The sequence below is a fragment of the Phocoena sinus genome, chromosome 1, assembly GCF_008692025.1.
Source record: "Phocoena sinus isolate mPhoSin1 chromosome 1, mPhoSin1.pri, whole genome shotgun sequence".
NCBI classification, from domain to species: Eukaryota; Metazoa; Chordata; class Mammalia; order Artiodactyla; family Phocoenidae; genus Phocoena; species Phocoena sinus.
Genome location: NC_045763.1, coordinates 35526051 through 35543778, shown reverse-complemented (window position 1 = coordinate 35543778; position 17728 = coordinate 35526051). Strand labels below are relative to the sequence as shown.

The following is a 17728-nucleotide window of genomic DNA, read 5'->3' as shown; positions in this document are numbered from 1 at the left end:
GCAGGCTTACGTGCCCTGTTCAGGGCAAAGGAACCACATGTCAGGGACTAAACTTCCTTTATCTCTACCCTCATCCCAATGCGCAGTCATGGGCAATCAACCTGTCACCTCCACTGGATGGTGAGCACCTGGTGGGGCTGTGGCTTTTTCATCTCTGTATCCCCAGTGCCGGGTTCAGCGCGGGCATCCAATGAGTGTTTCCTGGATCTGTTTGAGAGGAGGTGCTCCCTGCTCTGAATAGGATGCCATATCATGCCTTACTGTGACCTGGGTGAAATAATCTTCGGGCTCTACCTGCCTTTGCTCTGATTCCGTGATCAGCAAGCAACCTTCTGACTACTAATTTCATCTCCCAAGGACTCTGTTACCAGGGAGGAAATACACTGGATAAATGCTGTGTGTTCTGGTTGTGACATGCTGGTTCACAAGCCAGACTCTTGTGAGAATAACGGAGTCTGTGCCTGAGATGCTGACTAGCAAATATCTCTGAACATGAACAGAACTGAGTGCTTGGCCTTGGCAAACTGAGCACTAGATCCTAGACCAGGTTGACTGCTCCAAGAAAAGCCTCCTTGGGCCCCAATCAGTCCCCCGACACATCCTCTTCATTTTGCCCTCAAACCACGATAGAAACTTCTGCTCCCCACGTAAGTGCAATTTCATGGACAGCTTCCTAAAGACCTACCACTTCACACCACCTTCCTGAAGTCTTCCCACTGCCCCGCAATGCTGCCCGGAAGAGGCCAGGATCAGGGAGAGACAGCAAGTTTGATCAACCTGCCTCTGGGCTTGACCTGGGACCAGAAAGCAGTTCTGGGCCAAAGTGAAGAACACAGTCCCTGGAATCAGGGAGCCCTGGCTCTGCTAAGTCCTTGGAGCCTCAGTTCCTTCATCTTTAAAACAGAGACAATAGGGGCTTCCCTGGTGGCACAGTGGTTGAGAATCTGCCTGCTAATGCAGGGGACATGGGTTCGAGCCCTGGTCTGGGAAGATCCCACATGCCGCGGAGCAAGTAGGCCTGTGAGGCACAACTACTGAGCCTGCGCGTCTGGAGCCCATGCTCAGCAACAACAGAGGCCACGATAGTGAGAGGTCCGCACACCGCGATGAAGAGTGGCCCCCGCTTGCCGCAAATAGAGAAAGCCCTCGCACAGAAACGAAGACCCAACACAGCCAAAAATAAATAAATTTAAAATAAATAAATAAATAACACAGACACAATAATTATGCATACCTTATATGGTGTTGTGAGGCAAATTTTAAAATGCATTTTAAGAAATTAGCACTATTCCTGACACAGAAAAAGCATTTAATGAGGGACAGCTTGTACTATTTTTTAATGATTTGCACCATACTTCTCATGCTGGGTCGTACCTGGTAGACAGCATTGTTCTGAGTATCAGTTCTAACGATGGCCATTACTTTCTGTTTTTCCCACAGCCAATAGACAAGGTTTGACTCTGGAGGTGAGGTCTGGGTCAAGAGGTATTTGGAGTCTGGAGAAAAAGCCATGCAAATGAACTTCTGAACTGGGAAGTCAAAATTATTAAGGACTTTGCGCTTTCGGCAAGGAACGGCTGACAGTTCATAAATGGTGATGACGGGTTTTTCTTGCACAGTCTCAGAGATAGCGAGGTATCGCCGATTGGGACTGATGGACAAGGCCAACATGCCCTGACTCTTGTCTGAGCCTGCAAACAAAGGAGAGGAGCTGGTGAGGGGAGATCATGCATTCACCAAGATTCAGCATGAACCAGGCACTGTGGTGGGCACTGCTGAGGCAAGAGGAGAAAAGTGCAGAAATAGGTCATTGTCAATCCCTGTGTCCCTCGGGGCAACTGTGTCTGGGCTATTATGGAAATAACTAGGATGGGCACCTCACTGAGGCCGTGGTGGGAGGATAAGTCAGGGAAGGATTCCTGAAGGAAGATGAAGTGTGGTGGGGAGGTGGGGGTGGGGCACGTCAGGAAGGGCAAAGGTGTGGATGTGAGAAAGGGTATAGATGGAGGGGGAACTGCACATGGTGGGAGATGGCTGAGCACCCCCTGTGAGCCAGGGGTGACCAAAGATGGGTCTGGAGCATGCAGTAGGGTCAGATCAGAGGCCTATATGCCCTGAGCAGTCAGCACTCAATACTCTTCCTCCACTTTCCAGGCTGGGACGCTAACCACTAGATTCCTCAGCCTCCCTTGCAGTTAAGTGATCTATGTGACATTCTGGCTGAGAGACAGATGCAGAGGTCTGCTGAATGGGCTTTATGGTGAAGCCTGTGCTTCCTTCGAAACCAGGAGGGATGCATTCTATCCATTTTTCAGGAATAAAGAGGCGATATCTGGTGGTCAAGCACTCTTCTTGTCCATGAGGTAACAAGCATGAGAATGAAGTCCATCGGCCTCTAGAGAGCAGAGCCTGATGTAAACATTAAACTGCAAATGCTTTATTTGGGTAATGTAGTCAGGTCTGCATTATAATTTTCATGGGCCTTAGGCACTTCTGCTTTCATGGGCCCCTTCCTCCATTAAAATATGGTAAAAATTATACTTTATGACTCATTGGTTTAAAGAAGAATATAATCCATGCTAGATTCACTAGTATTATATTCATTTTTTCCTGATTTTAAAATAAATTAAAATTAAAATATTTTCTTGGGTCCCTAAAAGCATCACGGGCCCCAGGCTGTGCCTCACAGTAATTCGACCTGATACAAGCCCCGGGCGGGGCGGGTGAGAGAGGCAGGGGAAGCTGTGCTAGAAAGTGACACGTTGGACTCCATGCTGCTGTGTCACACAAGCCACAGCAAGTTGCACCAGCCCGCGGGCTTCTCTGGAAGGGCTGCAGAGAATACCTGCACCTCTGAGAAGAACCCAGGGTTTGGGTCACTGAGAGCCTTGCATGAGAGTTTGGACTTTACCAGGGAGGCCAATGGGAAGGCCCTGGGAAATTTTAGGAAGGCCCAATGTGTGTTGTAGAAAGATCCCTCTGGCAACTGTATGGAAGACAATCCTGGAGGGAAGGAAACTTCAGCATGTTATTTCAAAAACCGGGACACATGGCAGCAATGAGCAACAGGAAGGCAGTAGGGGCAATGGGAACAGGAGGTTAGAGAAATGCTAAGGGGTAAAACCAGGAGGACTCAGTGAAGGTGGGGTGAGGGGCTGATGGAGAGAGAGGAGCAATGAATGACATTTAGGTTTCTGGTTTGGTGATGGGAGTGGTGGTGACAACTGGGATGGAACACAGGCTAAGGGAGCTAGGGGCCATGGTGAAGGTCACGTCCACTGTTTTTCACGGAAAATAGCTCATGCAAATATTTCTGATTTAATCGTGCTTATTTGCTTTCAGTTTTTTATGATTTCTTATTTAGTTATTTATTTTTTTGCACTGAAGTCTTTAATCCATCTCAGGTTCATGGTGACTCCCCTTTCCCAAACATCAATACCTAACTGGTTATCCCAGCACTAACTACTAATGCCACCTTTATGTTGTATTAAATTCATTTATCCATTGTGTTCATTTATGTGTGTATTACTGGGTTCTGGGATATTTATACTAGGACTAGATTATTTTTGTAATCATATCCTTATCATGTGTTTGGATAGCTGGCATAGTAGGCTCTTAAGGAAAGAGGGAGAAAAAAGGAAGTGATAAATTCCATTCTGGATATATTGTGTGTGAGGTACATACTGCAGAACTTTAAAGAGGTCTAGCAGGCAGCTGGATATGATGAAAGCTGGAGGAGATGTTTGGACTGAAATATAGATTTGAGATAAAAGTCATGGGGCTATAAGATATTGATGAAAGAAATAAAAGATGACACAAACAGATGGAGAGACATACTATGTTCTTGGATTGGAAGAATCAATATTGTGACAATGACTATACTACCCAAAGGAATCTACATATTCAATGCAATCCCTATCAAATTACCAATGGCATTTTTCACAGAATTAGAACCGAAAATTTTTACAATTTGTATGGAAACACAAAAGACCACAAATAGCCAAAGCAATCTTGAGAAAGAAAAACAGAGCTGGAGGAATCAGGTTCCCTGACTTCAGACTATACTACAAGGCTACAGTCATCAAAACAGTATGGTACTGGCACAAAAACAGAAATATAGATCAATGGAACAGGATAGAAAGTCCAGAGATAAACCCATGCACTTATGGTCACCTAATCTATGGCAAAGGAGGCAAGAATATACAACAGAGAAAAGACAGGCTCTTCAATAAGTGGTGCTGGGAAAACTGGAGAGTTACATGTAAACAAATGAAATTAGAACACACCCTAACACTATACACAAAAATAAACTCAAAATGGATTAAAGACCTAAATGTAAGGCCAGATGCTAAAAAAACTTTTAGAGGAAAACATAGGGAGAACACTTCTGACATAAGTTGCAACAAAATCTTTTTCAATCCACCTCCTAGAGTAATGAAAATAAAAACAAAAATAAACAAATGGGACCTAATTAAACTTAAAAGCTTTTGCACAGCAAAGGAAACCATAAACAAAAAGGAAAGAAAACCCTCAGAATGGGAGAAAATATTTGCAAATGAAACAGTCAACAAGGGATTAATCTCCAAAATATATAAACAAGCAGCTCAACATCAAAAAAACAAACAACCCAATCAAAAAATGGGCAGAAGATCTAAATAGACATTTCTTCAAAGACATACAGATGGCCAAGAGGCACCAGAAAAGCTGCTCAACATCACCAATTATTAGAGAAATGCAAATCAAAACTACAGTGAGGTATCACCTCACACCAGTCAGAATGGCCATCATCAAAAAATCTGCAAACAATAAATGCTGGAGAGGGTGTAGAGAAAAAGGAACCCTCTTGCACTGTTGGTGGGAATGTAAATTGATACAGCCACTATGGAGAACAGTAAGGAGGTTCCTTAAAAAACTAAAAATAGAACTACCATATGACACAGCAATCCCACTACTGGGCATATACTCTGAGAAAACCATAATTCAAAAAGAGTTAAGTACCACAATGTTCATTGCAGCTTTATTTACAGTAGCCAGGACATGGAAGCAACCTAAGTGTCCATCGACAGATGAATGGATAAAGAAGATGTGGTGCATATATACAATGGAATATTACTCAGCCATAAAAAGAAACGAAATTGAGTTATTGGTAGTGAGGTGGATGGATCTAGAGTCTGTCATACAGAGTGAAGTAAGTCAGAAAGAGAAAGACAAATACCGTATGCTAACACATATATATGGAATCTAGAAAAAGAAAAAATGGCTCTGAAGAACTGAAGAAGGGCAGGATAAGAATAAAGACGCAGATGTAGAGAATGGACTTGAGGACACAGGGAGGTGGAAGGGTAAGCTGGGATGAAGTGAGAGAGTGGCATGAACATATATACACTACCAAATGTAAAATAGATAGCTAGTGGGAAGCAGCCGCATAGCACAGGGAGATCAGCTGGGTGCTTTGTGACCACCTAGAGGGGTGGGATAGGGAGGGTGGGTGGGAGACGCAAGAGGCAGGAGATATGGGGATATATGTATACATATAGCTGTTTCACTTTGTTATACAGCAGAAACTAACACATCATTGTAAAGCAATTATACCCCAATAAAGATGTTAAAAAATAATCTGCAAACAGTAAACGCTGGAGAGGGTGTGGAGAGAAGGAACCCTCCTACACTGTTGGTGGGAACGCAAACGGGTACAGCCAGTATGGAGAACAGTATGGAGGTTCCTTAAAAAACTGAAAATAGAGTTACCATATGATCCAGCAATCCCACCCTGGGCATATAACTGGAGAAAACCATAACTGGAAAAGATATGTGCACCTCAATGTTCACTGTAGCACTATCACAATAGCCAAGACATGGAAGCAACCTAAATGTCCATAGATAGAGGAATGGATAAAGAAGATGTGGTGCATATATACAATGGAATATTACTCATCCATAAAAAAGAACAAAATCATGCCATTTGCTGCAACATGGATGGACCTATAGATTCTCATAGTGAATGAAATAAGTCAGATACAGAAAGATAAATAACATATGATATCGCTTATATGTGGAATCTAAAAAAAGGCTACAAATGAACTTATCTATAAAACTGAAATAGAGTTACAGATACAGAAAATAAACTTATGGTTACTGAGGGGTAAGGCAGAGGGAGGGATCATTTGGAAGACTGGGATTGATACATACACACCACTATATATAAAATAGATAACTAATAAGGACCTACTGTATAGCACAGGGAACTCCACTCCGTACTCTGTATTGGCCTATATGGGAAAAGAATCTAAACAAGAGTGGATATATGTATATGTATAACAGATTCACTTTGCTGTACACCTGAAACTAACACAACATTGTAAATCAATTATACCCCAGTAAAAATTTAAAAAAAGAAATAAAGAAAGGAAGGTGGAGAAACAAGAAGGAACAGTTAACAAAAAGCTGGTATACAAACAAACACTGTATAAAACAATAAAAGAAATATTTACTTTTGGCCTTTAGAAAAAAATTTTTTAAAAAGTCACGGTGTGGATTTTAAAGTGTGCACATAGATGAGATTGCCTGGAGGACGGAAAGGGCAACAGTTCACTCCCTCCTCTGTGCTTTTGTACCAGGGCTGTACTTGGCCTAGCAGGTGTGCTGCTCATTTACATAGTCCCGCTCATTTGAATACATACCTGTCCCCACTACAATACTGAGAGCTCCTGGTCTGGCTTTCTTTCTTATTCATTCTTTCAATCACCAGCGCCTGCCACCAATATACGCTGACTGCAGAGTCTGTAAATGCTTTCTCATTGTTTTAACCCAGTCAGTGACTGATTCCTCCTTGAAATACGTTCACCTCTTGCATGGATTTCCTCTTATCTTTCTGGCTACTCCTCCAAAAACTCTTTTGCAGGTTGTTCCTCATTTCCCTGGCACTATATGTCGGAGGGCCCCAGAGCCCAATCTTTCACCTTCTCTTTCATAAACATATTCACTCCTTGGGGGATCCAATCCATTCTAAGGACCTAATATTTCACCTCCATGCTGATGACCCTCAAATTTCTATCACCAGCCTGGACCTCTCTCTCTCTTGAACCCAAACCTGACATCAAAGTGCTTGCTTAGGATCCCATCTGCATATTTAGCAGGCATCTCAGTCTTCCCATGTCAAAAACTAACCTCCTGATACGCTCCACAAAGCCTGCTCATTCTGAAGTCTTTCCTGCTTCAGTTAGCAGCAACTCCATCCTTCTGGTTGCTCAGGCCAAAACCCTTGCTTTTTCCTTTTCTCTTCCACCTACATCAGGTCTATGAGGAAACCTGTCACCTTCACCTTCAAAATACAGGCAGGCTTTGGTCTCTTTTCACCACCCTATTGCCTGCCACCTGCTGCGAGCGACCATGCTCTCTCAGCTGGATTATATTAATAGCAATGGTCTCTCAGCTGGTCTCCTGCTTCCTCCCTTGCCCCTCCTTAAATCTATTCTCTGTACAGTAGCCAGAAGGAACCTGTTGAAACATAAGTCAGATCATGTCACTCTGCTCAGAATCCCCCCTCATCCCCCGCCCCCACCCCCCCACCCCTGCTGGTTTCTCACTTCACTCAGAGTAGGAGCCCTTGACCTCAAAGCCCATGTGACGTTGCTCCCATTACTCTGCCTCACCTCTCACTCCTCCTCCATTTACTCCACTCCAGCCACACTGGCCTCCTTGCTATTCCCCTAACACACTCAGCACCCTCCTAACCCAGAGCCTAAAAGGTGAGAGGCAAATGTGTAGAGCACCAAAGAGATAATACAGGAGAATAAGCTTGGGGTAAGGGATGATTCCTTAACAAGACACAAAAAGGAAAAAGTTGACACATTTGACTTCATTAAAACTAAGAATTTCTGTCCATCATACCATAAGGAGGAAGAAAACACAAGCCTCAAACTGGGAGAAATTATTTGCTTTATATATATATATATATATATATATATATATATATAATACATATATATATATATATCTGACAAAGGATTGGCATAAACTATAAAGTGTGCCCATAAATCAGTAAGAAAATTACCCCAAAAAAACACAGAATATGGATAAAAGACTTAAGACATTTCACAGAATGAGTAGCCCCTTAACCATGTGAAAAGTTATTCGTCCTCATTTGTACTAGATAAATGCACATTAAAACCACAATAAGATGCCCTTTCTCAAGCATCAGATGAGCAAAAATTAGGAAACAGAAACTAGAAAGATAGCAAATGAGGGTGAGGTTGTGGAGGAATGGCAGTGTGAATTGGTACTGCCACATTACCCAGTAATTTTAGTCCTGGTGTGTGCCCTGGAGAATCTCTGCACAAGTGGATAAGTACACATGTGCAACAATGTTTATAGTGGCATCATTTGAAATAGCAAAAAAAGTTCATTCCCAAATGTCCATCAACACTAGAATGGATAAATATAATTGAGAATTAGAGTCCTATGAGTAATAAAATGAACTCACTTAATATGTATCAAGATGCATGAATGTCAAAAGTATGTCGTTGAAAAAAAGAAGCAAGTCACAGAATACATACACTATGGTTACATTTATATAAAGTTGGTGAAGAGCACAAACAAAAAGGATACCTTACATAAGGCCACACAGATAGAGATGTGGTAAAATTACGTAGAGAAATAAGGGAATAATTACAAAGTCCAGGGTGGAGTGAGAGTCTGCATGTGTGAGAAGAATGAAGTCAGGGAGAAACACTGGAACTGGTAATGTTCTATTTACTCTCCTGTTGGTGGGTTCACAGATCTTCATTTTATTATATATAGTTCTTTAAATATTACATATATGTAGTGCACAGTCTTTTGTATGCAAGTCACAATAAAACATGTTGAGTGCAAAAAAGAGTGGAAAAAGAGAGTAGGTGGTTAAGCTGTGGAAATCATGTATATTATTAGCAGCACCAATGCAAACGAAACCAAATGTTACAGTATACAGACGGTTATGTGTGACTTGGGCTGAAATCTCCAGTGTCTTCACCATACATGGGTTCAAAAGGTGCTGTCATGAAAGTGGTGTACTCTGGAAAACTGTTAGAAAACTCAAAAAGTGGCCCTGGTGACGACAAAGACAATGATATTGAAGATGCATGAAACTCTTTAAAAGAATTTTTTTCATTAAATCACAGTGAAAAAAAGTACTTTTAAATTAACATGATTTTACATGTGATTTTAACTATGTATGTGTGATTCATTAATCTATACATTAAATATGGCAAGTAGACATGTATTTCTTCTACATTTATAGAACTATATATATATTCAAGTTGGCCAAAAAAGTTTCCTTTCAATCGTCGTGTCGGTATTATGGGGTTATATGTGGCATACACGGTTACGTATGCGTCAGATTGGAAAGCGTTTTACCTGGAATGAATTTTTGCCACTTCTGATCCACATTGTACTTCACACAGTGATTTCCTGAAGGAAATATAATGATCTGTTCATCGAAGAAGAACACATTGTTGGACACGTGGGATCGAAGACCAAAAACATGCAGCGACTGAGCTACCACAGTGGACATGGTCCCAGTAAGGAGTTTCGCTGAAGATGCAGCGCAGCTGGTGAGCCTGGAGAAGCGCGTCACCCCGCCCACATTACCGTCCCCGCCCCCGCGACACGCCTCTAGATCCTCCCCTGGACTCCTCCTCCGCCCCCTCCCCCCAGCAACCTTCTCCCGCGCCCCCGACCCCGCTCCTGCCTCTCCTCTTTCCTTTGGCCTTCGTGGCTTCCTGCTCCTCCGGACGACCCCGAGGGACCGTTCCCACCTGTCGCTTCTGCTCTCTAGATCACCAGAGCACGCGTGTATACAGGGTACTACGCCTACGAATCCCAAGCAACGCTGCACTCCCAGACGCCGGAGCGGTTCCTATAGCAACGGGAAACCGGAAGTGTGTCAGCAGCCGGAAGCGGAACTCCTATCAGAAAGTTCAGCTGCATCTGGGGGCTTTCGGGAGCTGGTGCTGTTCGAGTCCACGTGGAGCAGCGGGCAGGAGGGCAGGGGGCTGAAAGCGGGCGGAGGTGGCGACGAGGGGAGCCCTTTTCCAGGCGCGGGGGCCTCGGGCGCCTTCGCTTCCTCCGGCGGGTGTGGACGTGCGTGCTGGGAGATGGACACTCCCCCGCTCTCAGGTTCGGACTCGGATTCTGACGACTCCCTTGTCACAGACAGAGAGGTAGGTGTCATCCGAGCTCGTGGGGCTGCGCGCAGGAGAGGGGTCCTCACTCCCCGGTACTGACCGCCGATCGTGCCCTGTAGTTGCAGGAGGCGTTTTCCCGAGGGCTTCTGAAGCCAGGCCTCAACGTGGTGCTAGAGGGGCCGAAGAAGGCCGTGAACGACGTGGTGAGCTCGGGCGCCCGGTTGGAGGGTGCTGGACTTGGGATGCGCGCGAGGCACCGTTGTGCTCGGGAGGCTGCGTTCTAGTCCCAGGAAAGACACAACCTGCGTATTGCCAAGAGGGTCAACTACCTGTCGGGGTCTTGGGGGTTAGCTCTTCGTCCACTGGCCTGTTACTGTCTTGCGAGCTTAGTGTCTGAATTTCCTAGAATGGCCTGAAGCAGTGTTTGGCTGAATTCAAACGGGATCTGGAATGGGTTGAAAGGCTTGATGTGACCCTGGGTCCGGTACCGGCAATCCGTGGACCGCAGGCAACATCTCAGAACAAGGATCAGAAAGCTGTTGATCCAGAAGATGACTTTCAGCGTGAGATGAGCTTGTATGTATGTTTTCAGATGTGGCAGAGGTTGTGGGTTCTTGTGCTGGAGAGGGGGAAGCCGTGAGCCCGTACTCCTCAGAGGTGTCGTAGGCCGGGGTGTAGGGAGGAAGGCTTCTTTGGACTGAAGAGCTAGGAGATTCTCCCTGGTTGAGAGAAGAGCCCCTTTGTCCAGCAATCACAATTTAAAGTCCAGTTTATTTTCAAATACCCAGTTTTAAAGTTTGTGTGTGTGTGTGTGTGCAGTTAATTATTAGAACAAAAATTTGCTTACGGAACGCCCTTATATAGGCTCTTCTTAGTGACCAAATAAGAATGTGTAATTAGCATTTGTTTGTAAGTTAATGGGCACTTCTAAAGTGGTCATTCTCTTAAACTACTAATTTATTTTTAGCAATACTCCCCACTCCTTTTAAAAAGAGTGTACATCTCAATTTCTCCCATTAAGTTAATGAGGTTTTATTACTGTTTTTGTTTGTGTGTGTGTTCTTGCTGGTGGAGGTCAGATGTTGAGAGTCCTGACCTTGGATGCCTCATGAGAGCAGTGAAAAGGATGTAAGGCCTCTCTCCCTTAGCTTATTTTACACTTTTGTCCTACATCCTCAGCTACTGTCAGGCCCAGGCAGCAGTGCTTGCAGTATTGCCCCGCCTCCATCAGCTCAAAGTCCCTACCAAGCGGCCCACGGATTATTTTGCAGAGATGGCCAAGTCTGATCAGCAGATGCAGAAGGTGAGAAACAAATGGTTTTCTCTGGATAGCTGAGGCGTTGTACTTAAGGGTATTCAGCTGGCTTATCTCCTTTAACATTTACACATAGGCATAAGCCCACTGATAGGGAATGGGTTGTCAGTGGACAATTATTATCTCAGTTATCTACATCAGATTCGTGCCAATCGCCACCAGTTGGATAAATGTAAGGGTGACATTTTCCCAATTTAAACAGTTAAGGGGAGGAAAGTACTGTAAGAAGTGTGGTCCCTGAAGTAAAGATGGCCTTTATGCATTTCCTAACTGGCTTGGTCATGGCATGATGCGTGGAAAAGACAATAGTTCTTTCCTGCCAATGCCTGGGGGCAGCACTATAACTGGTAGACAGTTACCTTTCTCTGGGCCTCAGTTTTCCTCTTCTGTAAAATGAAGGATTAATATATGGCTCAGATTTGATATAATTTAGAGTTAGGTAGAATTTGCCCTCATTCAACTTTGGGAGGCAGAGAATTACCAACATCTAATCCAAGATATACCTAAATAATTCCCTTGGGTCTCAAGCTGGATTTTCTTTTCTCAGTGTACTCAGGGAAGCTAATCTAGAGACGAGCCCAGACCCATCTCTGCACATTCAAACTGACAACTGCTCATCCTTTAACTGAAATGTGTATGTTTAATGCATGCTGCTAGGTACCTGATATCTGTTTGAGCTTTTATTGTGTACGTGGTGTATTGGAGAAGGGGGCCGAAGCTGCAGACTGGTTTCACCACAGTCTGCCGACAGTAGGGATGGAGAGAAGTTAGTCTTCTCTCCTGGTACCATGCCATTTTGCGTAATGGATCAAACAGCACACTGGGAGGAGGGAGGTCGCTTTGATATTCTGGTTGCAAGGCTGAGACTTTTGGTGTCTTGGACAAAGTGGTCAGCCTCTGGGCCTTATCGTCCTTGTGTGTAGAACGCAGGGCTTGAAGTAGATGATTCACAAGGTCCCTTTGAGCCCCATAGTTGGCAGAGCTGGAGATAACTGCTCCCTGCTGCAGTGCGTCCTAAGCAGCAGTCATCCCATTTTCAAATAACATAAGCTGATAATATTTTGTGTTTTAGATTCGACAGAAGCTGCAGGCTAAACAGGTCGCCATGGAGAGGTCGGAAAAGGCTAAGCAGCTGCGAGCACTTAGGAAATACGGAAAGAAGGTGGGAAGGAAAAGGAGCGGGGTTGGGATGGGGCCGAGTGTGTTTGTCGGTAGATTGCTTGGTCTGCGTTGTTTCCGTGCCCCGTGTGTGTTCCATCGTGTGTTTACTGTTTCACAGTGGCATGAGTGCTAGTGTCCGTGAGCACAATCCCTCCTGGACACCTGTGTGTGGCCAGAGGTAGTGTGGTCACTACCGGCAAGTCATGCGCTTCTCTGGGCTGCAGTTTGCACACCTGTACAGCAGAGAATTGGGTCCAGATCAATGGTTTCCCAACCTGACCTCACAGCACAGTCAACTGGGGAAACTTCAAAGCAGATTTCTAGGCTTTGGGAACTTTGGGAATCTGTATGTTCTCATCCCTTGCCCCTAAATCTTCTCAGATGTTTCCAATACACATCCTGGTTTGAGACTCACTGGCCTAGATGATTATAAAGTCCTTGAAGGAATCAATCATATTATTGATTGTTATCCAATCAGAAAAAATGGCACCAGTATGTTTGAACTGTGACTGAGTTCTAATGTAAAGCCAGAAGGCATATACCATGAAACTTTCCTTGATTTCCTTATTTATTTCATGGTTACCTAAGAAGGAAGATGACAGGAACTAAACTTAGGGTTGTGGGAAGAAATGACTGTGAAGAGGATCAGCATGGGTGTTAAGACCTTGTTAACATTTTGGACGTAAACACTCGTGATCTGGGTGCTGAGCTGCCGTCCACAGTTGCAGTTATTTCCCTGATGGATCCTCAGCAGGGTATGAGCAGATTAGCATCCTGGGCTCTGCACGAGGGCAGCTGTGGATCTATTGGATGGATGTGGTTGGTGGTTGAGATCAACTCAAAGACTTGGGCAATTGGTTTAACATAACTTAAATTATCAAAGGAAAGAATAACTTAGTCGGGTCCATTAGCCCCTTGTTTCTAATGTGAGGAAACCTCAGGGCTGTGTTTCTCAGTGGGGGACAATTCTGCTTACCGGGGAACATTTGGCAATGCTGGAGACATTTTTGGTCGTCGCGTCCTGGTGGGGAGCGTCCTGTTGGCAGCTAGTGGCTAGAGGGCAGGGAGGCTGCTGAACACCCTACGGTGCCCAGGGCAGGCCGTGCCCCCACACACACACAGTGATCCTGCCGCAGCTGTCATAGTGTTGAGATGGAGGAGTGCTGCCTTAGAGTTTAATCATCTCTTTTTGTCCTTAAAGCTTTTTTTCTTTGTTTTTCAGGGAGATTGTTTTCTCTGTTGGTACTTTCATGCCTAGCAACAGTAGGTTAGATATTTAATCTGCCCAAATATAATTAGTGGGAGAATTGGATGTAGACATAAACATGATTTGTGCAGTTTTGTAGGCAGGTTGTGTCATGGGGTAAGGGTGCAGACTGCCTGGGTGTGAATCTCAGCTCCGCACTTTCTCGTGTGTGACTCAGTCAAGTTGTGTAACCTCTCTGTGCTTCAGTTTCGGGGTCATAAGAATTTCTACTTCACTGGGTGGTTGAGACGAGAAATAGAGAATATCCTTAGAGCTTTAGTGTAGTCGTGGCACATAGTCAGTGTTCAGCGGTGGTGGTAATGTCACAGCGTGGCTACTGAGAGAATGTAGACACTTGTAGTGCCGGCTTGGAGTGGGTTTGACAGTCCTGTGTCCACGTCCAGGTGCAAACAGAAGTTCTTCAGAAGCGGCAGCGGGAGAAAGCACACATGATGAGTGCCATTAAGAAATATCAGAAAGGTGAGTACATTCTCTCCTAAGGCTGCAGAGGAGCAGGGGTACCTGCTAATTCTAACAAACACATAGTGTTCTAGAGGCTTGATTGATTGGGAACTACTGGACCTAAGGCTTGGGAATGGTGTGGGGAGCAAGATGGGCCTCTTAATACCAGTTCCATAAGTAACATCCTTCTTTCGAAGCTTAACCTTTTCTTAAAATGTGATGGCGCTGATCAAAGTACTTCTTCACTCCCAGGCTTCTCTGATAAACTGGACTTCCTGGAGGGAGATCAGAAGCCCGTCGCACGGAGCACGAAAGAAGGAGCCAAAGGCCAGCAGATGAAGAAGGGGTATGGGTGCCGGGTTCTGTTTTGGTGGTGGTGCATGCAGGGCCACAGTTCACAGTGTGACCTCAGTGCAGAGAGTGTGGCCACAGCTACAGGCCGTGTGATGGGCCCGTTCAGCCACATCAGTCTTTGAAGTTTAAAATGAGGCGATTTCAGGATTTGGCACATTTTGAGTGAACACTCGGTAGAAGTTGATTCCTCACGTGTGACGGTTAAGTGTACAGACCTAAGGTTCCCATCTGGACTCTGCCGCTCATTAGGAGGGTGGCTTTGAGCAGGTTACTTCACCTTTCTAAATGTTAATTTCCTTATCTATGAAAATGAGAAAATTGTAAGTGCCTCTTAATATTAGGAAGATTGAAAGGGATAATGTTGGATATTATTACTGGTTCTTTTCGTTTACCGTTATGCATTTCTGGACACCCGTCCTGGGGGAAATGGTCATTTCTGTATAATATAGTACATGCTGTGATAGAGGCATTAGATATAGTAGTCTGGAAGCACATTTTAGAAATATGTGACATGGTCCAGGGGTCAGGGTCAGGTGATGACTTCCTGGAGGAGGGTACACCTGAGCTTAGTCTGAGGCATGAATAGGAAGGAATCAACCAGAACGGGAGAGACACGGGGTTTCGGGAAGAAAGAAGAACACTAACGAGCAGGAGCGTAGAGATGAGAGCAGCCAGCATTCGGTATCACAGGGACACAGCGTGGGCAAGGAGTGGCGCGGTGTAGCTGGGGGGACCTGGGCCGGGCACAGGGCAGCGTTCGTTGGCCTTGTGAGGAGCCTGGGCTGTATCCAGCAGTCAGTGGGGAGCCGCTGATGGGCTTTATTCAAAATAGCGAGCAGGTCACGTTCATATTTTAAATATTTCAGTGTTGCTTGTGTAAGTGAGGGAGGCGGGGACTGTTACAGAAGTCCAGAGAACAAGATAATGACATAGAAGTGTTAACGGGGGTAGAGAAGAGAAAATGGGTTGAAGAAATATTCAGGAGGTTAAATGAGCAGGTCTCAGTAACTGAGCTGGGTGTAGAAAATGAAAGAAGGAAGAATCAAGGCCCACTCCAGGTTCACAGTGTGGGTGGCTGAGTAGATGGTAGGACCACCAGCCTCAAGTTAGGACATAGATACAGGAGCTGAAACCAGTCTAGAAGGGAGGTGACGTGTGACTTTGGATATGGTGAATTGAGATTCCTGTGGGACGACCAGTTTTAAAATGTATGGCACCTGAATGTTAACTGCATTTAATATACTTGAGAGGAACTGAAACAACTGAGGATGATTTAGCAAGATTTAGTGTAAGTAGAAAGGTTTCTGAAGATAAGTGGTAAAAGCCACACGACATATCTGGGTCTTTTCCTGATTCTTGCTTTGTTTTCCTGCTTTGGTGGTTAAGACTGTAAAGAGATGAGCTTGCCTGGGGAGTTGGTAGAGTAGAAATGTAGGGCCAAGGATGAGATTCTAGGTACAGTAGTACCTGTACAGATAGGAAACTGAGGGTATTCTTGGGTCATTACATTCATCAGGATTTGCAGTGCTGAGGGTAACGTGTAAGACTGCTTTTTTCCAGGCCCAGTGCCAAGCGACGCTATAAAAACCAGAGGTTTGGTTATGGTGGGAAGAAGAAAGGCTCCAAGTGGAACACTCGTGAGAGCTATGATGATGTATCCGGCTTCCGGGCCAAGATAGCTCATGGCAAGGGCCTCAAGAGGCCTGGAAAGAAAGGATCAAATGTAAGTGAGCTGGGGGCGCAGGTGAGGGGCCAGAGCAGCTTCCTCTCCCACCCCGCCCCTCCCCTTCCCTTTCTTTCCCTGTATCCTGACCCTGAGGCAGAAGGCCACCTGCTGTGTGAATACATGTGGTGTTTCCTTTTCTGCAGAAGAGACCCGGAAAACGGACAAGAGAGAAAATGAAGAGCAGAACACGCTAAATAGGCAGCGTCTTTGTATACAAAGACCAAGAAAAAGGGATGGAGACTTGGGATTTCACAATGCAATTGGATCCCTTCTGTTGGTTTCCTTTTGTAAAAATTCTTTCAATAAACTAAAGAAAAATTTTCAGAGAAATATATATTCTTGGTTAAAAACTCAAGACTAAAAGATTTAGAAGTTACTTTTTACATATTAAATAATACTGCCATTTGTTGATAATAAATAAGTGAGCCCTGTTTAAGTTAAAAGCATGGATTCTGGGGCCAGACTGCTCGGTTTGGCACCTGGCTCTGCTGCATACTTGCTGCTTGACCTTGGGCCAGTTAATTTTTCTGTGCTTTGTCATCTCCATGTAGACGTGGTAATAGTATCTACCAAAGAGGGTTCCTTTCAGCCTTGAGTTAATATGTGTAAAATGCTTAGGACACTGCCTGCCGTATGAGAGTGTATACCTGCGTAGGCTTATTTTGCTGGGGGGGGTGGCTCTCCCTAATGTCTGCTGAGCCATGGTGGTGCACGTTTGAAGCTTCTCCACTGCTGGCTGGGAGCTGTGCACGGGTTGGATGTGGTGGGCGGGCCGTGTTTGGGCTTTCCTGTATCTTGAAAGGTGGGAAAGGAAGACAGCTTCCCTGCCCTCCTCTCTCTATTCCAGTTCAGAAGCCATACTTTAAGGAGGCCACAGATATCTAAGAGCTCTATATGCTTAGGCAGAAAAAACAACTGATTTTCACATTGTTTCCTTGTAGCATCATTGGGACTTAAAAAAGGATCTCTCTGGTTTCCTATGATATTGAGTTTCTAGAACAAAAAGAATGAATTTAGTTTTTGTAAACTAATTTCAATGAGCAAAATTCCAAGCAAACAAGTCGTGTTCTCAGAAGACCACCATGTTTAACCCTGACCTATTTTGACAGTCTGTACAATGGCAGTGAATGGGGTAACGTATAGTAATTCCAATAAGGAGCCTCAGCTCAGAGACTTTGAATTAAATGTGGAACATATTGAGAGCTTTAAGAAAGGTGAACACAGATTGCCAGAGTTCACACTGGTAGGGACAAAAGTAAATTACTGATTTGAGTACTTCTAAAGGTTTTGAAAACAATGTA

At 44.6% G+C, this 17728-nt stretch overlaps 2 protein-coding genes across 2 annotated transcripts in view; one reads left to right on the top strand and one right to left on the bottom strand.

Moving 5' to 3' along the window:
• CFAP57 (cilia and flagella associated protein 57) overlaps positions 1-9919 on the bottom strand; it is a 78557-nt gene extending 68638 nt beyond the window's left edge. Inside the window, exons 1-3 of the mRNA XM_032607205.1 lie at positions 9795-9919; positions 9394-9570; positions 1375-1691 (exon numbers count right to left, since the gene is read on the bottom strand). Coding sequence (XP_032463096.1) covers positions 1375-1691; positions 9394-9550 — 474 coding nt within the window. The 5' untranslated portion in view covers positions 9551-9570; positions 9795-9919. The remainder of the gene's footprint in view (positions 1-1374; positions 1692-9393; positions 9571-9794) is intronic.
• Positions 9920-9927: 8 nt separating this feature from the next.
• Positions 9928-16757, top strand: EBNA1BP2 (EBNA1 binding protein 2). Its single transcript, XM_032607195.1, has 9 exons — positions 9928-10199; positions 10283-10366; positions 10570-10739; positions 11343-11466; positions 12551-12640; positions 14290-14365; positions 14600-14693; positions 16262-16424; positions 16571-16757. Exons 1-9 carry the CDS (start codon positions 10134-10136, stop codon positions 16619-16621), a joined length of 918 nt encoding a protein of 305 aa, XP_032463086.1. The 5' UTR covers positions 9928-10133; the 3' UTR covers positions 16622-16757.
• The last annotated feature ends 971 nt before the right edge of the window (positions 16758-17728 follow it).